The 25,704-nt window shown below is 36.4% G+C and overlaps 1 protein-coding gene and 2 pseudogenes across 1 annotated transcript; all 3 read left to right on the top strand.

Moving 5' to 3' along the window:
- The first annotated feature begins 13,143 nt into the window (after nucleotides 1-13,143).
- LOC132172557 (L-type lectin-domain containing receptor kinase VII.1-like) lies at nucleotides 13,144-15,380 on the top strand. Its single transcript, XM_088511000.1, has one exon. The coding sequence runs from the start codon at nucleotides 13,157-13,159 to the stop codon at nucleotides 15,251-15,253; it is 2,097 nt and encodes a 698-aa protein (XP_088367126.1). The 5' UTR covers nucleotides 13,144-13,156; the 3' UTR covers nucleotides 15,254-15,380.
- A 3,314-nt stretch (nucleotides 15,381-18,694) lies between these two features.
- LOC132171046 (L-type lectin-domain containing receptor kinase VII.1 pseudogene) lies at nucleotides 18,695-21,313 on the top strand (annotated as a pseudogene).
- Nucleotides 21,314-23,320: 2,007 nt separating this feature from the next.
- On the top strand, nucleotides 23,321-25,375 carry LOC132172958 (L-type lectin-domain containing receptor kinase VII.1 pseudogene; annotated as a pseudogene).
- The last annotated feature ends 329 nt before the right edge of the window (nucleotides 25,376-25,704 follow it).

The following is a 25,704-nucleotide window of genomic DNA, read 5'->3' as shown; positions in this document are numbered from 1 at the left end:
ACCAACTTCTCTATCTCTTCCTTCTGGAAAAAGGGATAACTATGGGGTCTGATTGTGATGATTCTGTGATCATGGTTCCTATGAGGTTGAAGGCCTTTAGGCTCTGCAAATTTTCTTATTAGATAGTCCATTTGGGGATTTGGGTCTTGGTCTAGAGAAGATTTAGGGCCCCTTTGGTTTGCGAAATAGACCCCGAAATAAAATGACTATTTCTATGGAATAAACCCCAATGGATGGCCAGCCACCTACAAAACGCCCTAGGGTGGCGCTACCACCCTCGGAGGGCCTCGCAGTGGACCAGCGAAGCCCTTTAGGGGTGGTGCGGCCACCCCATGGCCATCGGGGGTGGCCCTCAGTGAGAATCCTTGGTGGCCTAGCCACCCCGATTCACATTGGGGGTGGCCAAGGCCACCTCCGATGGCCCACGCCACCCCGGAATCTCACCGGGAGTGGCTTTGGGGGTGGCTGGCCACCAATTGGGGTTGTCGGCGACCACACGTTTAAACTTTTTTTTTTTTTCTTAAAAAAAATAAAAAAAATTGAGATTTGAAAAAACTTAGAAATTAAATGGGTTTTTTAGTAATCTTAGTTTAATTTCAATTATGAAATATGTGTTGCTACCAAACTAGAGAATTAGAATAACTAGCACATAACCCGCGCTATGCGCGGGATTCTTCATTATAATTTAATTTCAAAACTTAAACGCATCTCATCTTAGTTTTCATTATAAGTTAAAATGGGTGTGTGAAAATACATACTGAAGGTTATACACCAGTAAATTACTGAACATTTAATGCAATCAATTTTTTTTTTTATTATTTTTTTTAAATGTACCAAACATCTACTTAATTAAAAGTATAAAAGAAAAAACAAATTTCAAGAATGACACTTGAATTTTAATGATCAAAATATTAATAGAAAATTAGTAAGAAACTTTGATATTGTTGATATGATACTTATTATATTGTAATACAAATAAAACCCATAAAGTTCTAATAATTTCAGAAAAAATACTGAGTAAAATAAACAAAATCTTCTCTCTTCTTTTTTAATACAAAATAAAGCACACATTTCACACAATATTTAATGCAATCAAATAAATTTCTTTCAACACTTCCAAAAAATGCTAGAAAATTCAAGTAAATCACAAAATAAAAAAAATAATAAAATATAATAAAATATTTAAATGAATTAAAACATAAAATCTTATTGGTGTGATACATATTATATTTCAATACAATGAAACTTTCTAGAGAAACAAACATAATAATTAATTTACAGTCGTGTAAAATTTATACATAGATACACAAAAATAAATCCAAAACTGATATGATAAGCGTTCTACAAAAATGAAGAAGAAGCATTTTGGAAGGAAAATTCTTTTTGGTTACCTTTTCAAAAATGAAGAAGAAGTATTTATGTATCTATTTATACATAGATACCCTAGCATATAACTTGCGCTATGGGCAGGGTTCTTTATTATATTTGATTTTAAAACTTAAACGCATCTTCATTTTTTTTTTTATTAATTACATGCTAAAATAGTCATGTTAAAAAATCAATCATCACTCTTTCAATAAAAAGACATGCTAAAGGTTATATTTAAATACAAATAAAATTCACATAATTATGAACATTTGAGAAAAAAAAATTATGAATACAAAATAAAACAAAATCTTTCAATCAAGATTTAATGCAATCAAATAAATCATCTATCTTATTTCAATATAAATAAAACCTATATAATTCTGAATATTTTTTTTTTTAAAAAAAGCAAAATAATATTGCTTTCAAAAGTAGAGAAAAAAAAAAAACTTAAAAATATGCTTGAAAATCTGAGTAAATTAAAAAAAAAAAAATCCATAAACATTCAAATGAATTAAAACATAAGACCTTTAATTTTAGTTTAATCTATATAAATTAGAATATGTAAAAACATTGTTGGTCTGGAAAAAGAAAAAAGGTTAAGAAGAATAATTACATTCAAGTTGAATTTTTAGGCCAATAGATTATGTTTTTGTTAATGTTGGAGAGTGGAGAAAGAGAAAGATAGAGATGGAGAGAAAAAAGAGGAGAGATATTAATGTTGGAGAGTGGAGGGAGAGAGATTTTTTTTTTTTTTTTGAAATTAAGAGAGAGAGAGAGAGAGAGAGAGAGAGATGTTGAATGAGAGTGAAAGACTTGGAGAGAAAAAAGAGAGATAGATGTGGAGAGAGAGGAAAAAAAGGAGAGAGAGAGATATGAACCGGTTTAAGAGAGAGAGATGTGGAATGAGATTGAATGACTTGGAGAGAAAACGAGAGAGAGACGAAAAAAAATAGAGATAGAGAGAAATCAAAAATATGAACCGTTCAATTTTTATCTGTTCACTTTTTAAAATAATGAGTTAAAAAATCGGTTTAGTCTTTAAAAAAATTGATCTTTCAATCTAGATTTAATGCAATCAAATAAATCATCTATCTTATTTCAATACAAATAAAACCTATATAATTCCGAATATTAAAAAAAAAAAAAAAAAGCAAAATAATATTGCTTTCAAAAGTAGAGAAAAAAAAAAAAAAAACTTAAAAATATGCTTGAAAATCCGAGTAAATTACACCAAAAAAAAAAAAAATCCATAAACACTCAAATGAATTAAAACATAAGACCTTTAATTTTAGTTTAATTTATATAAATTAGAATATGTTAAAACATTGTTGGTCTGAAAAATAAAAAATAAAAAAAATAAAAAAAGGTTAAGAAGAATAATTACCTCCAAGTTAAATTTTTAGGCCAATAGATTATGTTTTTGTTAATGTTGGAGAGTGGAGAAAGAGAAAGATAGAGATGGAGAGAAACAAGAGGAGAGATATTAATGTTGGAGAGTGGAGGGATAGAGATTTTTTTTTTGAAATTAAGAGAGAGATGTTGAATGAGAGTGAAAGACTTGGAGAGAAAAAAGAGAGAGAGGAAAAAAAAGGAGAGAGAGAGAGAGATATAAACCGGTTCAAGAGAGAGATGTGGAATGAGAGTGAATGACTTGGAGAAAAAAAGAAAAAGAGAGAGAGAGACGTTGAGAGAGGAAAAAAAAGAGAGATAGAGAGAACAAAAATATGAACCGTTCAATTTTTAATTGTTCACTATTTAAAATAATGAGTTAAAAAAATCAGTTTAGTCTTAAAAAAAAAATTAGTTCACGCCACATGTCGCGATTTGATGGCACTTCAAAAGAAGGCTTCGGCTATTATATATGATATATGATATGATTTGATTTGTAGTATTTGTTTCCTTATTTGATTTGGACATTGATAATATTTAATTTATTAAATAATTTATATATAAAAAACTCTTAAAATATAATTTTTTTTGATAAGTAAATATATGGGTAGTACGGCTAAACTCTTAAAATATAATTAAATGTCATTAATTACGCTAATTTAATGACTGGTTTTTTAAGTAAGAACCGGTTCACTCTTAAAATACCGGTTCACAAATTATGTCTTAAAAAACCGGTTTTGGCATTAAAAGGATTAAAATAAAAAGGGGAGAAAGAGAAAGATAGAGATGTATTTGAGGAAAACTTGACCCCATAAAAGAAAAGGAGGACAAAAGGAAAAAATAGCATACCCGCAGTGCACACTCATTGACCCTCTTATATCATAAGAATCACTCCTCTGCTTCAAAGTGGGGTATCCACCAAAGTCCGAACCTCCAAATTCTCCATCTCTAGCTAAATTTTCCTCATAAATATACGTTAAGTTTTTAAGAAGTGGGGAATCAGAGGGGACCTTTGGCATTAAGGCAATGGCTTCTTCCACAGGAAGGTAACATACTGGACAAGCTGAAATATAAACAAGCAAAAAACTCAGCAAAATCATTAACATCACAGTAATAATAAGGTACATCATTGTGCACATACATCCTTGCCATCTTGGAACGTGTGAAGAACTAACTACATTTATGTGGAAATGTTGGGCAGTGATTGCTAAAATTTTCACCCCAAAACAAAAAGATAAGATATGTTTAAAGTTTTAAAAAGAAAATGTAGAACTTACGCCTTGGTCCGGTTCTTTTTCTATCCGCTGGTGGGGGAGGCAGCGTAAAAACATTACATGGATGCCCTGGAGGAAGCGTGTAGCCCAGAAAAACAGCAGGAGGAGGAGGAGGCAAGGTCAAATCTTGAACCACTCCCACTAGATTCGGCGAAGAAAGAGCGTCCCTTTCCACAGGGTTGTTCAAAGGTATGCTCTCGTTTACACCAATAGTTTGGACAGTCTCACTTTCTTGTCCATCTTCACCTAAAGATGCGCCAAAATGCATATATTATTTCCTCACACAAACTAAATCAAAATGGCAGACACTGACAGCCAAAAACAAGGATATCACAGAAAACAGCTTCTGCAAAGGCGGCATTTGGGTAGAGGCATATGAAAGCGGATTAAATTGAGCCAAATACAAGGAACAGATACAGAAAGCTCATGTCCATCAGGTAAATATCTACATCCTTGATTTTAACAATAAACTCTACATTGGAACTTCAACCACCAAACCCAGTATAGTCTATAAAAGAAGAAGAGAAATGAATGACTTGTACAAATAAAAACTCAATATTACTACAAATCCAAATCACTAATTGATTTTAATTACCATAAGCATCTCAGTAATGGGATGATAAGCCACAAATCTCTCTGCATATTAGTGAACTTGGAATTTAAAGGGTTCATTAATAAGCAAGTAAATGCTAGAACCAACTCTTTCTTCCTAAAAGTTGTTTCTATCTAGTCATATCCAAAAATTGATAGTGATACCGACTTTGTAATGTGCTTTTCACACTTGCAAGCATGCATCATTTGATATATATCAACATGTTTTGTAATATGTGGGGGTATTATATACTTTGCATTACATATTTATCGCACCTTTTAAATAAAAATTTGATTACGATTAACGTGACAGTATTATATGAATTGTCAGGTCAGTTTGTAAATTTATGAGGTATTTATTATGTGAATTTTTAAATAATTTAATTTGATTGTAGCTAATGTGACAGTTCTACATGCATGAGCTGTCATGCTAGTTTTATAAAGAATTGTAATAATTAAAAAGTTGTAATATCATAAGCATTTTTTTCATTAATTAAAAGAAGGGATGAAAACATAAACACTACATGCTAACGAAGACTAGCGGTTGATGAAGCTACCGTGCAAGCGAAAGCATTAAAGAGGGGTCTTAAGTGGATTGGATGTCTCGAATTAGGCTGTAAATTGAAATTATTAAATGTCAAACTTGAACTTTTAGCGTTGTTATTGAGTAATGCTAAAAACCATGCTTTTATCCCATAACACTATCTTACCCTAACCCTGCTAATATGGTAGTATCGATTTGTCCTTATTTATTTTTAATTTTTTTCTTTCTATAAGGGCTAATTGGCATTACCGTTTTTGCTATTAGTAAAATGAAATAATAGTGGGATAAAAGTGTAGGTTCTAACATTTTTTGTTATCTATTAATAAGATAGATGATAATTGAGTTAGCTGCTTAATGGTAGATAAAAGCGATATCCAGAATAAGTGAAGTGTTGGAAAGCAACAAGAATTATAGAGAGATAGACATGAATCCAATTGAAATAGACGTACTATTTGTCTTTTAACACTTGAGAGGAACATATGGCATCTTTTACATTAAGAAGAAGATTGTCATAAAATAATTAGCTTGCCTTGTGTTTATATTTGATGCCAAGTCTATGCTAGACAATGGCACCACCACCGCCCTCCATCTTGTCAGATAATGAAACGTTTCAATCCAAGTTTCTTGTTTTAATTATATGACAGCTTGAAATTTTATGATTAATCAATATTTTTGTTGAATTTTATGTTTATTTGTTATTTTCATTCCCCATGTCAGCAATTAAATGGGAAGAGGGCAGCATTAGATGCAGTGGTAAGGACCATAAGGCCGTCCTCTATTCTATGATCATGACAATCTATACTATGGTTTTTTTTCATGATCAAAATCATGAGCACCATGCCAGAATTGCTTGAAAATGTTTAATATATTGCTTAAAATGTCAATGTCCAAGACCACGACTCTATTATCTAGTAGGTTGCTCGAAGGTTTTGCTAAAATTTAAACTCGGTTTGTTTCAATATCAATGAGCGATAGAGAATTACGGTCGATAACTTCCAACAACCTCTAGCGGAGGTCCTTCAAGCTCTGGCATGGTACGAAATTTTAAAAAATTAGGCCATTGGGATAATTATTTGGTAAATTCATGGAGCTTGTAGTTTTACCAAATTGACATTGGGATAAACTATTATTGTAAAATAATTTATGTCCTTTAAGTGTTTGATTCACTTTACAGTGACTTATGACTCAATTTATTATAATGTTAAATATTACACTAACATTCCACTCACATTAATACTGAGCTCACATGACCGTACCCATCAGCCTTTATTTAAAAATAAAATATAAATCAAAGACTAATGAGCAGAGCCATATCCTTCAATGAGATGATGGCGTAATATTAAGTAGCATTACTTTTTTTTTTTTTTTTTACATGTCCACACAAGACGGGGGATGAGGGATTCGAACTAGTGACCTTCCCTTCATAAAGCGTGGTCTCCAGTCGATTAAGCTACCCATTGGGGACAAATAGCATTACTTTTAAAAGAAAAGAGAATCTCCCCTCCCAACGAACAAAGATATTATCCATTTTAAATAAAAATGGACACGATCAGGATTAATTGAATTATGATCATCTTTAGTTCATTTAAATTGAATAATATCTAATTAGTTATATTGAATATGTATTTTAGATAAAAATACCTTTTCAATATAACTAACCGAATATTATCTCGTTCAAATGAAATATCGACTTTACATAGATATGCTTACTTTAAAATTGGACAAGAATCATCGATCTTCGAAATTTGTAGTTTCGCAAATTACAAAATTTGTGCTGTTTTTAAGTATTAAACGATTTGAAAAATGCTACATATTTAAAAATGAACGCTACATATTTAAAAACGAACGTGTTATCAAGACATTCAAAATAAATTTTCCTCATCTTTATTTTTGCATAAATGCTTATATTTTAGAAGACCAAAAAACAATTTTTAATTCAAACATTTTATACAACATAAAAAAGCAAGAACATGATAAAAACATGCTTAACGAAAACATGTTACATATTCAATACGTGATATTTTTCAAGTTGTTTGATGTAAAGAAAAAAAAAAAAAGGTTATAAATTCTGTAATTCGAATTTCTTTTGAAATTGTTTAAAAAATGATTAACCATTTAACGTAGGCGGCCTTTCCGACAGTCGGCCGCCATTGGTCAAAGTAGGACGGCCGCCTCCTGTGAAGCAATATTTATATTTTAAGCAAGGGATCCATGGAGTCAATGTTATCTGCCTGGCGGCCACTAATTAAAGAAAGAAAGACTTGAAAACGCTGTCGGATTTGCAACAATGGAAAAGCATTTAATATATTATTCACTCTTTATCAATAGCTAGGAAATGAGGGGTAATAAGAGCTCTTGATTATATGTATCCATGTTCTTCTCGATTTCTTAAAGCTTATAAATGTGTTTCCAAATACAAAGCAGCACGCAAAACAAATTATTAATTATTAATTAGTATAGGTATTGGTGTAGGGCTTTATGGTTGCGCACATAAATTTTATAGATTTAGTGGTAATTTTCTTTTTTGACATGTTTCGCATAAGAAGAGAAAAAAGGAAAAGAGGGATTCGATTTACCTTAATGAGGTATAGTTTGCAGTCGATTGAGTTACCCATTAAAGACGATTTAATGCTGATTTTGAAAAGTGAAAGAATGAGAGAAAAACCATGAAATGATGTATTTACTATTTAGCCCTCATTTTTTTTTTTTTTTCATGCTTAAGTTTGCCGTAAACTTGACATGGGTTATTTCGTGGGTGGGTTTTTGGGTCAGCATTTTTAAGGTTTAGGGTAATAATTATTTTTGTCACGTCTTCTTAAATTTTTATTTTTAAATAAAATTAGTAGATATATTATTTTAATGTGATGTAGTAAAAATGTTGACGTTACACACACAAACAATGCAAAATTAACTATGGACTACGCCTCATGAAGCGGAAGTGACTTGTTCGAATCCTCCCTCCTTCTCCTGTGTGGACATGTAAAAAAAAAAAAAAAAAAAAAAAAGGCACAATTGACTGAAAAACCCCAAAAGGATATATTTCTAATTTATGACAAATTTAAGCAGTGAAGGTGAAAGTAAAATAATAATAATAATAATAATAATAATAAAATTAGGGAAAAATTTTAAATAGCAATTTATATTTTATGAAAATGAATGAATGTTATGTGGACTTTTATACATATGGTTCCATATTTTAATTGCCAGCATAATTAGTATGATGTCGATTGCCATGTCAATAGGCATGTTTTGTTGGGCAGTTAAAAACCGCTCCGTATTCACTATCTACTCATCTACATGGGTTGTAGGTGGATTTTCAGCTCATAATTTATACGGATTTTCAGCTCCTAATTCTAGCTCGAATACCATATGGTCCATATTCGCTATTCATACCTATGCAGGCAGATAGCGGAGTATGAGTATATAAATTTAAAATTAGTTTTGTTTTATAAAAAATAGTTTGTATTAAGTTTATACATATATGCATTTTTTTTATATATTATAATTCAATTTATAAATATTTGTATTGCTCAATGTTTACAATTCAATTTGTATTTTCATATTACAATTTACAAGTATTTAAGAGGGAATGGTTTTGATTAACTTAATCAAAACCAGAGTATTCGTATAATATTTATAGTTGAGTTACAAAGAGTTGATATTGATCCACAATACATTTAAAATGTGTAAGGTTTATCTGAACTAACAAAAGATAAAGATAAATAATAAATTAGTCTTTCTTATCCTTCTTCAAATCTTGAAATCTCTTCTACTAGTTTATCTGATATGCATGAGGGAGATGCATGTGTACAATTAAGTAGACTTGTATGAGATCAGAGAGTCTCGTGCTTGATCATAATTGTGATGCAGAAATGGAGTCTTTACTGTCTAAAGGTGATGTGGAAGTCTTCTCTAAAGGTGAGTCCTTAACAATAAAAGGCTTTAATAAAAAAGGCCATACAAATTAAGTTCATCATAAGAAGAAAAGAAAAAAAACAAAAACAAAAACAAAAACAAAAAAAAAAGCCTAAAAGAAGCCCGAAAGAGTCCAAAATACAAATTAAGCAGATGTCATGAGCGGTGAGTTCAAAAACAACGTCTGCACGTGTGCGGTTATGGGCGGATTCCACAAAGTGCAGATGCGAAATATGAGTATTTATCCACCTATATAATGAGATTTACACCCCTACATGTTAAAATGGTTGACGTGGAAAGTGTTAGATGGACTAACATGTTAATTTACAAGTGATTTGTAGTAAAAGCAAATGTAGGAAGTCAATTGCTTATATCTTCTGCATTTCTGGCAAATTTTCCTTTTCACTGTGGTACTTTTGGACTTTGGCATTATCTTCCTTTTTGAGTACAGGGATAATTTTTTTGTTTTAAAGCACCCTTATACAAATTACTAGAAGTAAATTAATGATGTCATACTCCTTGTTAATAATGTCTCTGAAGTCTTATGTTTGGGATTTTGTTGTTGAGAATAATATTTGTTTGAGAAGTCTGGTCTGACGAGCAAGTTTGGTGTACTTCTGAGTTTGGTTGAAATCTCGCGGGGAAATCTCTTTCATCTTGACATGTCTAAATGTATTACATTGTGCTATGGGTGTTGGCTTGGCTAACATTTTAAGAGGGGTCATTTTCATTCTTAATCCGAAAAGAAGAGAGAATAGAAAACCATTCGAAAATGCTTCCAAACATGAGGTTAGAAGCGGCCCATCTAACTAGACAATGTGCACAACAAAATAAAACCGAAAAGACAATATTTCAGTCTTGAGATGTTAGCACATCATGAGAAGTTTGGTGGCAGCATGATAATTTATCATTAGAAAATCTAACAACTATAACTGCGATTTGTAAGTCTTTCTTAACCGCAACAACAAAGCACTGCAGCGAAACAAGCATTGAAGGAGATTGAAACTGAGCTAAAATAAAGTCTCCACCCAATAATAATACAACACAAGAGCACGAAGACTAAGAGCCTGTTTGGGATTGCATTTGAGAAATAGAGCTTTTAAGTTAAAAAACGTTTTTTTGACAAAAGCTTCAGTCAAAAGTGCGTTTTAGTCATTTTTAGGCCTTTGGAATCCTTTAAAGTAGGGGTATAAAAAATTATTGGAGAACCGGAACCGGGAAACCAGGGAGCCGATTCCGGTTCCGGTTGCAAAAAAACCAAAAACCGGGGACCCCGGTTCCGGTTTTGGGCACCCGGTAAAAACCAGGAAACCGGAACCGGGTACATTTACATATAATAATAATTTTTAATTTTTTAATATTTTATATATATATAAAATTAATATACAAAAGAGCCAATGCCTCTATAACAGTGATTTTTCTTTGATAGCGCCAAATTATTATTTTGCCCTTTGGTATTAAGCTCCCCCAATTTAATTAGTAAGGAAATAATGAATTTGATTTGAGGTTATTTTGTTTTTTAATACGCAAAGGCTGGTAAGAAAATAATGAATTTGAATTAGTTTGATCGGGTTTTTGGGTATTTCACCTTACTTACTTTTTGTATGATGGTGTAAATTTACGGTTATGCCTTGTTCTTTCTTTGTCATAGTTAAATTAAGAGGGTTATTTGTGTCTTCTCATCATTTCTATTTTCCTTCTTTCTTTTTTTCATGAGGTTTCAAAAAAAATAATAATAAAAAAAAAAACCGGTTATCGGACTGGGTAAAAACTAGAACTGGCCGGTAACCGGGACCCGGTTCCCAGTTCTGGTTTCCTAAATCCAAGAACCGGGGTACCCTGGTTTCGGTCCCTGTTTTGGCCAAAAACCGGGAAACCGGACCGGGTTAACACCCCTACTTAAAAGTGTTTTTTTTTTTTAAAATTTTTTTTTTTATCAAACAAGTACCTTTTTTTTTTTTTAAAAAAAAAAAACAAATTTTTTAAGTATTAAACGCACTTTTAAACCCCTCAAAGACAATCCAAAACACCCCCTAAATCTAAAGCCTACACAAAACAACAAAAGAATAAAAGCAATAACAAAAGAACAAGAAGACACCCAGATCTCTTTTTTGTGTGCTATCTTTGTATTTCTGACAAGCTTTTTGCAGCACAAATCTCTCCAGCTAGGTGGGTTTTTTTATTACAAATCTTTACTTTTTTGAAGCAATAATCTCCTAATTTATAAATTGATAATTTAACCTGATATCATAAAAGACATCCATGCCACCATCCTTCTTCTAGTTTTTAGGATGCTCCTTGAAGGGAATTTCATTCAATACATGTGATGCTTCTAAGCATTTTTCAACGACTCTCCGACTGCCAAGTTGGACTCCTGAATTGTCACACCTGTCCCCTTCGTCTTCCCATACACGCAAGGTGTCTTCCTTAGCACGCAAGCTTCAAGTCTTTCAGGTGCATTTCTTTCGCCGGCATTTGTTTGGATGTTTTCTCAGCCGTTCGTTTGTGGTGGTGGGGACTTGGAAAGCGTTCTTGCCCCTTCCGTGCTTGACTTTTGTTTCAGTAATCCCTTTCAACGGCCCAAATAAATCAACTCATTTTTTACTTATTTTTTCTACTATTTATTTGTATTCATAGCTCTGTAAAATTTGACCGTTGGATCATAGAAATGATGTACATTGCTCCATTTTTTTTTTTTTTTGGGAAACTTCACTAAGCCCCCTCTGAACTTTCGGCCGATTTTGCAGACCCCCTGAACTTTCAAATCTCTCATTTTGAATCCCTGAACTTTCATTTGCTCTCACTTTGAACCCCTCCGTTAGTTTTCAACGTTAGATTAAACGGTTTGACTTTTTTATACCCATTATACCCTCACGTTAAAACTATACCATTTTGGACTTCAAAACTATAACACTCACCCAACCCAAAACGACGTCGTTTTGGGCATTAATTTTTTGTTTTTTTTTTTTTTTAAAAGCAAAATATTAAAAAAAAAAAAAAGGTAGGGGGGGGGGGAGAAAGATCGAGGTGGCTGGAGCCACCCCCTGGCCGATCTGGGGGGGTCGAACCACCTCCGTGGCCAAGGGGGTGGTCCGGCCACCCCCAAATGCACCCGATCCCCCCCCCCTCCCTTTTTTTTGGCCTTTTGGGGGTGGCCGGACTACCCCCTTGGCCATGGGGGTCGTCGAACCACCCCCATATCGGCAATGGGGCCACCCCGATCTATTTCTCTGTTTTTTTTTTCTTTTTCCTTTTTTTTTTTTTTTAGTTTTTTAATATTTTTAATATTTTTCATTTTCTTTTTTTTTTTTTAAGAAAAAATATATATATAATTTTAATGCCCAAAACGGTGTTGTTTTGGGCTGGGGTACGTGGGTGCTGTAGTTTTGTGCATTTTCGGAATTTCAAGTGAGCTGGGTAGGGGTATAATGGGCATAAAAAGTCAGACTGTTTGACTTTAATGTTGAAAACTAACAGAGGGGTCCAAAGTGAGAGAAAATTGAAGTTTATGAGTTCAAAATGAGAGATTTAAAAGTTCAAGGAGGTCTGCAAAATCGGCCGGAAGTTCAGGGGGCTTAGTGAAATTTCCCTTTTTTTTATTTTTATTTTTTTTAACAGAGCCTTATATTTACCCGCCACGTGATTGCATGAAGTATGAACGAGTGATGGTGGTTTAAGATTGCATGTGGTTGCCATCTCTTTCAAAATTTTGCCCTCATCTTTTTTACTGCTCTTTTGAAGACCATTTCTCTGGAAAAGTTTTTATTTTTTTATTTTTTAATTTAATTTAATTTAATTTTTTATTTTTTATGGAGAATGCAGATTGGCTAAAAACAATCAGGAAATGCTTGAATATATTTATTGAGTCAAGCAACCAGTTCAAAGTCTTCTTCCATTTGATAAATCTTCTATGAAAATGTTGAAAGATAGCCACCCGGCTACCTGCCTTGTGACGAAAAAAAATCAAACCCAACTAATATCTAATAAAATTTGACCAAGAAAGTTCAATAACTCCTGATCAGCAGCTCATCTCTCTTCCATTCATTCTCTGTTTCATTTTTCTTAGCTATCCCCCATGAAGAAGAATAAACACCAACCGCCTCTCCTGCTGTGCTTTCTGCTGCCCGTTTTACTCTTCTTCCAATCCATATCGGCTGTTGATTTCGTTTTTAATGGCTTCAACTCCTCCGATATGTTACTCTATGGCCTGGCCACCGTTGAATCTCGTGTTCTAACGCTCATTAACAACACAAATTTCTCAACCGGTCGTGCTTTTTACCCAGAAAAGATCCAGGCAAGAAATCCAAATTCTTCTTACGTGTATCCTTTCTCAACTTCTTTCATCTTCTCGATGATTCCTTACAAGAATATTCCTCCTGGGAATGGCATGGTTTTCATTTTTGTGCCCGATACTGAAATCGAAGGCTCCAAGTCAGCTCAATATCAAGGCCTTTTCAACTTTACCAGCAACGGGAATGCCAATGACCATGTCTTTGGTGTCGAGTTTGATGTGTTTAAGAACGAAGAATTCGATGACATAAGCGCCAACCATGTTGGAATCGACGTGAACTCCCTCACATCAAATGCCTCACACGATGCCGGGTACTGGCCCGACGGCCAAAGAAGCGACAACAGCAGCAAGGCTGATGATGAGAAGTCATTCAAGGAATTGATGCTGAATAGTGGTGAAAATTACCAAGTTTGGATTGACTATTCAGATTCTTTGATTAATGTTACTATGGCTCCGGCAGGCATGAAAAGGCCTCGGAAGCCTTTGTTGAATGTTTCTCTTAATCTTTCTGAGGTTTTTGAGGATAAAATGTATGTTGGCTTTACTAGTGCTACCGGAAGGTTAATTCAAAGTAACAAGATTTTGGCTTGGAGCTTTAGTAATTCAAACTTTTCGTTAAGTGAAAATTTGGTTACCACCGGTCTGCCATCGTTTATTCTTCCAAAGGGTTCAATATTTCGATCGAAAGGGTTTATTGCAGGAATCACAGTGGGAGGTTTCTTCGTTGTTGGTCTTTGTGCTCTGTTTGCTCTGTTTTTTATCAAGGGAAAGCGAAGGAGAGCTAGAGAGAGAGAGGAAATGGAAGAATGGGAATTGGAGTATTGGCCACACAGAATGTCTTATCAAGAAATTGATGCGGCCACAAGAGAATTCTCAGAACAAAATGCGATTGGATGTGGAGGGAATGGGACGGTCTATAAAGGTGTTTTAGCAGGAGGGGCAGAGATTGCAGTGAAATGCATTTCACATGAAAATGATGGGATGAGAGAATTTTTGGCTGAAATTTCAAGCCTTGGGAGATTGAAGCATAGAAGTTTGGTGGGGTTGAGAGGGTGGTGCAAGAGAGACATGGGGAACTTCTTTTTGGTTTACGACTATATGGAAAATGGGAGTTTGGACAAGTGGGTGTTTGAATGTGATGACAGGAAGATGTTGAGCTGTGAAGACAGAATAAGGATTTTGAAAGATGTGGCTTCAGCAGTCTTTTACTTACATGAGGGGTGGGAAGCAAAAGTCCTACATAGGGACATTAAAGCCAGCAATGTGTTACTTGACAAGGACATGAACGGAAGGCTAGGGGATTTCGGATTAGCCCGAATGCATGACCATAGTCAAGTGCCTAACACGACTAGGGTGGTCGGGACCGTTGGATATTTGGCACCAGAAGTGGTTAGCAGTGGGCGGGCATCGGCTCAAACTGATGTGTTCGGATTTGGTGTCTTGATTTTAGAAGTCATGTGTGGGAGGAGGCCTATAGAGGAAGGGAAGCCACCTTTGGTAGATTGGGCATGGCTATTGATGGGACAAGGGCAATTAATGAATGCCCTTGATGAGAGATTGAAGGGACGAGGCGAGTTTGATGTGGAAGAAGTGGACAGGGTGCTTCACTTGGGCTTGTTGTGTGCTTACCCTGACCCAAGTTCCCGCCCAACAATGAGACAAGTAGTGAAAGTGTTGGAGGGGAACAAAGAGGTGGAGGATGAGGTTGAAAGTGAGGATATGAAAGCATATTTGCTCCAAAGAATGAAATCCATGGGTAGGTGGTCTGAGATTCCACAAAATTTTGGGTCTTCATCACACCCAACATTTGAAGATATTCGGCAGTTCAAGTCTTCATCCATGTCTTTCTCTTGGTCCAATACTATGGCGGAGGGCAGATGAATCTGTCATCTCAGAAGCAACGGAAGATTTCCTCAAAAATGCTTGGGTATTGACTTCCAAACGTTGGCAAATATTCATTTGGTAAGTTGCGGCATGCTTTATCACTCTGACCAAGAAGACGGTATGGATCGAGACACTAAAATAGAGGAGTTTGTATCCATTTATACTTTGTAGTGTTAACTGTACTCTTGAATTTATAGGTAAGAAATGATATAGACACTAAAATGTGAGTGCATGTGTAATTTTTATGTCTTATAAAGAAAAATAGTTGTTAATATAACTAAGTGAACTAAAGCATATTAGCATATTCTCGTCCTAACAATTAATATCGGAGCTATTAATAGGCATATTTAGATTAATTAGGTTTGTTTTCTTTCCCTGCAAAAAGAAAGAAGAATAAAGTGATCCTACACTATTCATTTTGGCATGCTGCAATTGACTCTGGTTTTGAGCACCAGTTGCATGCTTGAATACCAATGACATTTCTTGAAATGCAGGTTCTTTTTGTGGTTATTTTCATTCACTTGCATTTGATTAAAGGTTATTTTATTAGTTAGATTGGATCAATTCCCTCCTCTTAACATTAGTGGTTGAAGGACTTGAATTGTTTGTGGTCCATTTGAAGAATTTGAAGAATCGAACTGAGAGTAGGAACAAATCCAATGTTAGAGAAATAAGATGTCTGTTCCCTATAATTGAGTCATATGTAACATGTTTGGCACATGCTTGATATACTTACCTTGGTGCTGGTTTGGTCTTCCATGTATATCTTCAACTGTCTCACTGTTTTAAGGCCTGATAGTCAATAAAAAACCTCCAATTTCCATATGCTTTCCTCACTAACAGCAGCGAAGAAGAAAAAGGGGCTCTGACAGGGTTTTATGATTCCAGTCTGCAACATTTCCCTTACCAACTTCTCTATCTCTTCCTTCTGGAAAAAAGGGATAACTATGGGGTCTAATTGTGATGATTCTGTGATCATGGTTCCTATGAGGTTGAAGGCCTTTAGGCTCTGCAAATTTTCTTAGTAGATAGTCCATTTGGGGATTTGGGTCTTGGTCTAGGGAAGATTTAAGGCCCGTTTAGTTTGCGGAATAGGCCCTTAAAATGGAATGACTATTCTCATGGAATAGACCCCAATTGATGGCCAGCCACCTACAAAAGGCCCTGGGGGTGACGCTGCCACCCCCGGAGGGCCTCGTGATGGACTATCGAAGCCCTCTGAGGTGGCCTAGCCACCCCGATGGCACACGCCACCCCGGAATCTCACCGAGGTGGCCAAGGCCACCCCCGATAGCCCTGGGGGTGGCCGGCCATCACACGTTGAACAATTTTTTTTTTTTTTTAATTTGAGATTTGAAAAAAATTAGAAATCAAATGGGCTTTTAGTAATTTTATTTCAATTTCAATTATGAAATATGTGTTGCTACCAAACTAGAGAATTGAAATAATTATTCTATTTCAACATTTTCTATTCTCAGTAATAACTATTCCCTTTCTTAATGGAATACGCATTCCGCAAACCAAACGAGCCCTAGTGAGAGTCATTATCAGCAGAGAAATCCCTTTAAAAGGTGTCATTCCTAAAAGCTATCTCCTTTCTCCTCCTACTTGAAACTACATAGTGAGCTGCAAGAAATCCCAAAGAATGAATCCTAATGTTGTCATACACTCTATGCCTAAGACCACATCACATCCCCCCAAAGGAAAAATCAACAAATCTGAGTGCATGCTACCAATGTTCTTGCATGCATATGGAAACTACTTTGCAAGAACCTTCACTCTGTAGCTTGCCTCCATTTGCTACCATGATTGTGAATGGATTATTTGAGTTCAAAGTGAGTTGGGCCCTTGTGACCACAGCATGATCCAAACAATTATGAGTGGATCTTGAATCTATCAAGACAACCACCCAATAATAACGAATTAGAGAATGAATGCAGATAAACTACTAGAATTGATAATAATTACAACGATTAGAAGGTTGTTGGAGAAGCCCATTATTCTCCTAACAAGTAAAAGAACAAAACAATTCAACAACTTCTAAGAACTAAAGTGACGTTAAAATACAAGGTATGCTTAACTCTTGGCCCATTAAACAATATATATTCCACTCCTTCCATTCTTGCAACTGCAGATGAGTCACGTCCAAATGAGCCCCACGTTGGCTTTATCCTTCTTGTTTCTAGAATGCCCCTTAAACAACTGTCTTTATTCATTGAATATTGTTTAGTCAGTGTTCCTTAAATTGCTAGTGAATGGGGTTATAGATGGTAATTCGTATTTGCGTGTTGAGGCATGCATTGTTAAGTGATTAATTTTTTTTTTTATTTTTTTTTTATTTTTTTAGCTTAAACTTTTAGTATAACTGATAATTTAATATGGTATCAGAGCCAAAAGACTGGAATCAAACTTTGACTCCGTTAATTCATTCCTCATTTAAATTAAATATTTCACTTGTTAGGTCTCACCTATTAAAATGAAGTTTGAACCCACAAGTGAGGGGAGTGTTAAAAGCAATGATTAAGTGATTAAATTTATCTCTTCATATTAGCTTAAACTTTAAAAAAAACTGGTAATTTAACATGTGTATAAGTGTTGGAGTTATCTCACATCGATTGTGCAAGAGCTAGTAGTCATCTTATAAGTGTGAGGAAAAATCTCATATCTTGAGCTAGTTTTTGGAGTTGAGAGAGGCTCAAGACCGTCCAACATTGGTATGTGTTGGTATCAGAGCTCAGGTTCAACCAACAAGTCTCGGTCCATTCGTCCACAGAAGAAACGAGTTATTTCTACTCTGACCCAGGCTTGATGTGTGAAAGAGAGAGTATTGGGGTTATCTCACATCGATTGTGGGAGGAGTTGATGGTCATCTTATAAGTAAAAGGAAAAACATTCATCTCTTGAGATAGTTTTTGGGGTCGAGAGATACCCAAACCACCCAACAATAAGACTATATTGCTCAACCTTTACGTAACTTATTTAATTAAAATCGCTTAAAAAATTGTCATCTTTCAACCACGTGATGCTTTTTTAAGGCATTTACAACGACTCTTCGACTACCACGTTGAACTCTTGGACCGTCGCTCCTGTCCCCTTCGTCTTTCTAAACACGCAAGGCTTCAAGTCGTTGGGCATCGCTAATATTCGCAAAATGTGGCGCCAGTACGAGGTCAAAGATGGACGGTCTTGATCTCAAAACAAAATTTGACCGTTGGATCATATAAATGATGACATTGCTCCATAGTAGCCACACGAGAGGGGGGAAATTAAATTTTTTTAACATAGCCTTATCTCTTTACCCACCACAATGAATGAGTGATGGCTACCCTTTTCCTTGCCTTCTCTTTCAAATTATGCACTTCTCTTTCAAACTATGCCCTCATCCTCTTCGGACTTCTAGCTAGTTCTGTGTGTGAAGTCAAATTTATCTTGGAGAGTTACAAAGACTTTCATTGGCTCTTCTGTAGCCCTTCTTTGACTCTTCTAGACACTAAACTCCAACAAACCTTTCCCAGATCGAGTAAGATGCCAGTTCTCATTCTTTTCCCATGCCTATCTGGGTGCGGTTCTTTTTTTTTTTTTTTTTTTTTTGTTTTTTTTTGTTTTTCATTCACTTCACTTGATAAATCTTCTACGAAAATGTAGATAGATAACAACCCAATGAATATCTGAAAGTTGACCAAGCAATTAGTTCATTATTAACTCCTCATCCAACATTTCCTTTTCTTTTCCCAGATTCACCTGCTCATCTCTGTTCCATTCATTCTCTGTTTTACTTTTCTAGCGATCACCCCCCATGAAGAAGCATAAAGACCAACAGCCTCTCCTACTCTGCTTTCTGCTGCCCGTTTTCCTCTTCTTTCAATCCATATCGGCTGTTGATTTCGTCTTCAATGGCTTCAACTCCTCCGATATGTTGCTCTATGGCCTGGCCGACGTTGAATCTCGTATTCTAACGCTCACTAACAGAACATACTACTCAATCGGTCGTGCTCTTTACCCAGAAAAGATCCCCACTAAAAACCCAAACTCTTCTTATGTGTATCCTTTCTCAACTTCTTTCATCTTCTCGATGGTTCCTTACACGAAAACTCCTCCTGCTGGGTATGGCATAGTTTTCATTTTTGTGCCCGTTAAGGGCATCGAAGGCGCGGACCCAGCTCATTATCTAGGCCTTCTCAGCTTCACCAACAATGGGAATCCCGATAACCATGTCTTCGGTGTCGAGTTTGATGTGTTTAAGAACGAAGAATTTGATGACATAAGCGCCAACCATGTTGGAATCGACATGAACTCCCTCAAATCAAATGCATCACACAATACCGGGTACTGGCCCGACAACAGCAGCAATGCTGATGATGAGAAGTCGTTCAAGGAATTGAAGCTGAATAGCGGTGAAAATTACCAAGTTTGGATTGACTATTCAGATTCTTTGATTAATGTTACTGTGGCTCTGGCAGGCATGAAAAGACCTGGGAAGCCTTTGTTCAATGTTTCTCTTGATCTTTCTGAGGTTTTTGAGGATGAAATGTATGTTGGCTTTACTAGTAGTACCGGACAGTTAGTTGAAAGCCACAAGATTTTGGCTTGGAGCTTTAGTAATTCCAACTTTTCGATAAGCGAAGAGTTGGTTACCACAGGTTTGCCATCGTTTGTTCTTCCAAAGGATTCAATATTTCGATCAAAAGGGTTTATTGCAGGAATCACAGTGGGAGGTTTCTGCGGTGTCTGTCTTTGTGCTCTGTTTGCTCTGTTTTTGATCAAGAGGAAGCAAAGGGGAGTTAGGGAGAGAGAGGAAATGGAAGAATGGGAATTGGAGTATTGGCCACACAGAATAACTTTCATAGAAATTGAGGCGGCCACAAGAGATTTCTCAGAAGAAAATGTGATCGGAACCGGAGGGAATGGGAAGGTCTATAAGGGTGTTTTAGCAGGAGGGGCAGAGATTGCAGTGAAATGCATTTCGCATGAAAATGATGGGGTGAGAGAGTTTTTGGCTGAAATTTCAAGCCTTGGAAGATTGAAGCATAGAAGTTTGGTGGGGTTGAGAGGGTGGTGCAAGAGAGACAAGGGAAACTTCTTTTTGGTTTATGAGTATATGGAAAATGGGAGTTTGGACAAATGGGTGTTTGAATGTGATGACAGGAAGATGTTGAGCTGTGAAGACAGGATAAGGATTTTGAAAGATGTAGCTTTTGCAGTCTTGTACTTACATGAGGGGTGGGAAGCCAAAGTCCTTCATAGGGACATTAAGGCCAGCAATGTGTTACTTGACAAGGATATGAATGGAAGGCTAGGGGATTTCGGATTAGCCCGAATGCACGGCCATGGACAAGTGCCTAACACGACAAGGGTGGTCGGGACCGTTGGATATTTGGCGCCGGAAGTGATTAGGAGCGGACGGGCATCGGCTCAAACCGATGTATTTGGATTTGGTGTCTTGATTTTAGAGGTCATGTGTGGGAGGAGGCCTATAGAAGTAGGGAAGCCAGCTTTGGTAGATTGGGCATGGCAATTGATGGGACAAGGGCAATTATTGAATGCTCTTGATGAGAGATTGAAGGCTAGAGGCGAGTTTGATGAGGAAGAAGTGGGCAGGGTGCTTCACTTGGGCTTGTTGTGTGCTTACCCTGACCCAAGTTCCCGGCCAACCATGAGACAAGTAGTAAAAGTGTTGGAGGGGAATAATGAGGTGTTGGACGAGGTTGAAAGTGAGGATATGGATGTATACTTGCTCCGAAAAATGAAACCTATGGGTCGGTGGTCTGAGATTCCACGAGATTTTGGGTCTTCATCACACCCAACATTTGAAGATATTCGGCAGTCCCACTCTTCATCCATGTCTTTCTCTTGGTCCAATTCTATGGCGGAGGGGAGGTGAAGCTGGATCATGAATGGAGAACTGAGGGTCATTTTTTCTATCAGCTCAGAAGCAAAGGAAATTTGCTCAAAAATACTTGAGGATTGTCTTCCAAACGTTGGCAAATAGTCTAAAACCTTTTGGATTTACTGTACTCAGGAAAAAGAAAAATATTCATTTGGTGAATATTGAGAGAATAGTTTAAATAGTCAAAACCTTTCCATTCATTTATATAGAGGAGTTTGTTTTATACTTTGTAATGTTAATTGTATGGTTTGAATTTACATATAAGAATATATACTATTATGAGTGTTGTATCCCATAATTGAGAAAGTATAAAGAAAAAAGGTAGTAAATATACTTAAGTGGACCCCAAAAAATTGTTGCCGAATTATCATAGTAAATTCGTAATTTCTTTGATATTGAATCCACAACTTGACGCTTTGTGATAAAATTCTTTAACCATTTCGCTTATGAAGTCGCTTCAAAGCATGTTATGAACTCTATATTCTAGCACCATTGACATTTCGCTGCAAAAGTTTCCCTTTTCATTGTGATGACTGATGGATGGAGACCGAAATTTGTTTTTGTATTTCATTGACAAACAATGGAAAATTATAAATTGTTATCATTGATTTCTTCATAAATGGCTTAACTTTAAGGCTCCTTGCTCAAATGGATAAAACTACCAATTACAAGTAAAATAAGCAGAACATGTTCTAGACCTGACGGATTTGATGAACAGAGTAACGCGAAATACTTAACTCTCATCTCACTCTCATACAACTTGATTGATGTAATAGTGGCCCCATCTTATGAACATCATGTTTTTCGGGGCTGCAAATGACTCTGGTTTTGAGCACCAGTTGATGTAAAATCCTACTTACAGCAAACCTATACTCTGGTTTTGAGCAAATAGGAAATTTCTTGGTACATGATAGAGTTACCTTGGTGCTGGCTTGGTCCTCTGTATATAGCTTGCATATGTTCTAATTAGTCTAGAATCAAGTTAGCATATAAAACCCTTTCTTCCCCATAACATGTAAACTGCAGTATGTTGCCTTCTGCTTTGACAGTTGAGGTTTCTAGTTGGGTTCTTAAGATGCTGTACATTTGCTATTTTAAGGAGAGGAAAGATAAAAGAGTTACTGAACATCGTCATTATTCCAAATCGATAAGAAGATGGTATCTGGGTACATTGTTTCTAGCACAAGTTACAAGAAAGCTGAGAAAACAGAGGAAATGAGTGGATGTGAATTTTTCAATCCTTGATGCTGTGGATGATATTTGAATATGGACAATTAACCATAACAAAAGAATACATATAGAGTGAGGAAAGTGGCTTCATTTTGGCTGTTTCTTCTGTGTGTTTGTATATACATGTAAATTGAGAAGAATTGGGAAGAATTGGGAAGAATTGTCTTCCCAAATAAGCCCTTAACTTTTATCTAGGCACCCTCCCCATATTTGACAACGCCACCCATGGCCTAGGAATTTTCCTAATGAAATAATTATTATATTTCTAACTCCTCTATTTTCAGTAAGTAAATATTATCCTTCTTAATGGAATACTCAATTCCAATTAGTCTTAAAACCACGCTGAACTCATGGACTGTCGCATCTGTTCCCTTTGTCTTTCCAAACACACAAGGCGTCTTTCTAGATGTGCAAGGCTTCAAGTCTTTCACACGTGGGCTTACCAGTTGCATTCATTCACCTTCATAATCTAAACACATCCCAATCGTGATGGCTTCTTAAGATTACTTGTGGCCACCCTTTTCCTTGTCTTCTGAAGACCATTCCTCTTCCGACTTAAATTATTCTGTGATATCTTGGAGAATGCGTGCAGGTGAGGATTGGCTAAAAACAATCAGGAGATTAATTCTGGATTCAGTGGATTGTATTTTGGAGAATATGGCACGCCAATTACCAAGACAAAACCATGCAATTCTGTAGCCCTTCTTTGACTTTTCTAAACTCGATCTCATTCTCTCTCTTCTCAATGCCATTTTTTTCTCCATTCGCTGCAGTTGATAACTCTGCTATGAAAATGTTGATAGATAACAACCCGGCTACCTGCCTTGGGACGAAAGAAATCAAATGCAATGAATATCTACAAGGTGACCAAGAAACTTCAATAACTCCTCATCCAATCCAACACCATCTGCTCATTTCTCTTTCCAGTTTTCTAGCTATTATCCCCCATGGAGGAGCATAAACACCAACAGCCTCTTCTACTATGCTTTCTGCTGCCGGTTTTCCTATTCTTCCAATCCATATCGGCGGTTGATTTCGTCTTCAATGGCTTCAACTCCTCCGATAAGTTACTCTATGGCCTGGCCGACGTTGAATCTCATATTCTAACGCTCACTAACAAAACATATTTCTCAATCGGCCGGGCAACTTACCAAGAAAAGATCCCCGCTAAAAACCCAAACTCTTCTTATGTGTATCCTTTCTCAACTTCTTTCATCTTCTCGATGGTTCCTTACACGAAAACTCCTCCTGCTGGGTATGGCATAGTTTTCATTTTTGTGCCCGTTAAGTGCATCGAAGGCGCGGACCCAGCTCATTATCTAGGCCTTCTCAGCTTCACCAACAATGGGAATCCCAATAACCATGTCTTTGGTGTCGAGTTTGATGTGTTTAAGAACGAAGAATTCGATGACATAAGTGCCAACCATGTTGGAATCGACATGAACTTCCTCAATTCAAATGCATCACATGATACTGGGTACTGGCCCGACAACGGCAGCAATGCTGATGATGAGAAGTCGTTCAAGGAATTGAAGCTGAATAGCGGTGAAAATTACCAAGTTTGGATTGATTATTCAGATTCTTTGATTAATGTTACTGTGGCTCTGGCAGGCATGAAAAGACCTCTGAAGCCTTTGTTGAATGTTTCTATTGATCTTTCTGATGTTTTTGAGGATGAAATGTATGTTGGCTTTACTAGTGGCACCGGACAGTTAGTTGAAAGCCACAAGATTTTGGCTTGGAGCTTTAGTAATTCCAACTTTTCGTTAAGCGAAGAGTTGGTTACCACAGGTTTGCCATCGTTTGTTCTTCCAAAGGGTTCTATATTTCGATCCAAATGGTTTATTGCAGGATTCACAGTGGGAAGTTTCTGCGGTGTCTGTCTTTGTGCTCTGTTTGCTCTGTTTTTGATCAAGAGGAAGCGAAGGGGAGTTAGGGAGAGAGAGGAAATGGAAGAATGGGAATTGGAGTATTGGCCACACAGAATGACTTATATAGAACTTGAGGCGGCGACAAGAGATTTCTCAGAAGAAAATGTGATCGGAACCGGAGGGAATGGGAAGGTCTATAAGGGTGTTTTAGCAGGAGGGGCAGAGATTGCAGTGAAATGCATGTCGCATGAAAATGATGGGATGAGAGAATTTTTGGCTGAAATTTCAAGCCTTGGGAGATTGAAGCATAGAAGTTTGGTGGGGTCGAGAGGGTGGTGCAAGAGAGACAAGGGCAACTTCTTGTTGGTTTATGAGTATATGGAAAATGGGAGTTTGGACAAGTGGGTGTTTGAATGTGATGACAGGAAGATGTTAAGCTGTGAAGACAGGATAAGGATTTTAAAAGATGTAGCTTTTGCAGTCTTGTACTTACATGAGGGGTGGGATGCCAAAGTCCTACACAGGGACATTAAGGCTAGCAATGTGTTACTTGACAAGGATATGAATGGAAGGCTAGGGGATTTCGGATTAGCCCGAATGCACGACCATAGTCAAGTGCCTAACACGACTAAGGTGGTCGGGACCGTTGGATATTTGGCGCCGGAAGTGATTAGGAGCGGACGGGCATCGGCTCAAACTGATGTGTTCGGATTTGGTGTCTTAATTTTAGAAGTCGTGTGGGAGGCCTATAGAGGAAGGGAAGCCACCTTTGGTAGATTGGGCATGGCTATTGATGGTACAAGGGCAATTAATGAATGCCGTTGATGAGATTGAAGGCTGGAGGGGAGTTTGATGAAGAAGAAGTGGACAGGGTGCTTCACTTGGGCTTGTTGGTACCCTAACCCAAGTTCCAGGCCAACAATTAGACAGGTAGTGAAAGTGTTGGAGGGGAACAATGAGGTGGCGGAGGAGGTTGAAAGTGAGGATACGGATGCATATTTGCTCCGAAAAATGAAATCCATTCCACGAAATTTAGGGTCTTCATCACACCCAACACTTGAAGATACTCGGAAGCCCCACTCTTCATCCATGCTTCTCTCTTGGTCCAAAACTATGGTTGGGGGCAGGTGAATCTGCATCATGAATGGACAATTGAGTGTATTTTGTTGTATCATCTCAGAAGCAATAGAAGAAAGAAAGGAGATTACATGCATAACGAAAGAGGGTCTAAATGTATTACATTGTATTACGGGTGTTGGCTTGGCTATAGCCTATATGACATGTCTTTTCTCTCTCTCTCTCTCTCTCTCTCTCTCTATGTATTAATGTATATATATATTATATGTTTTTTTTTTTCCTAAGCAAATATCAGGAAAATGAAAAGGGGCGATTAAAAATAATAATAATAATAATAATAAAAAATCTAAAAAAAAAATTGGACAATTTCATAATAAGCCTCA

Source organism: Corylus avellana, chromosome 1 (assembly GCF_965113065.1).
Source record: "Corylus avellana chromosome 1, dhCorAvel1.hap1.2, whole genome shotgun sequence".
NCBI classification, from domain to species: domain Eukaryota; kingdom Viridiplantae; phylum Streptophyta; class Magnoliopsida; order Fagales; family Betulaceae; genus Corylus; species Corylus avellana.
This window is presented reverse-complemented; position numbering and strand designations above follow the sequence as displayed.

Bases quoted from the DNA above. Each gene is read 5' to 3' on its own strand.
- LOC132172557 (XM_088511000.1), top strand. From the start codon at position 13,157: ATGAAGAAGAATAAACACCAACCGCCTCTCCTGCTGTGCTTTCTGCTG.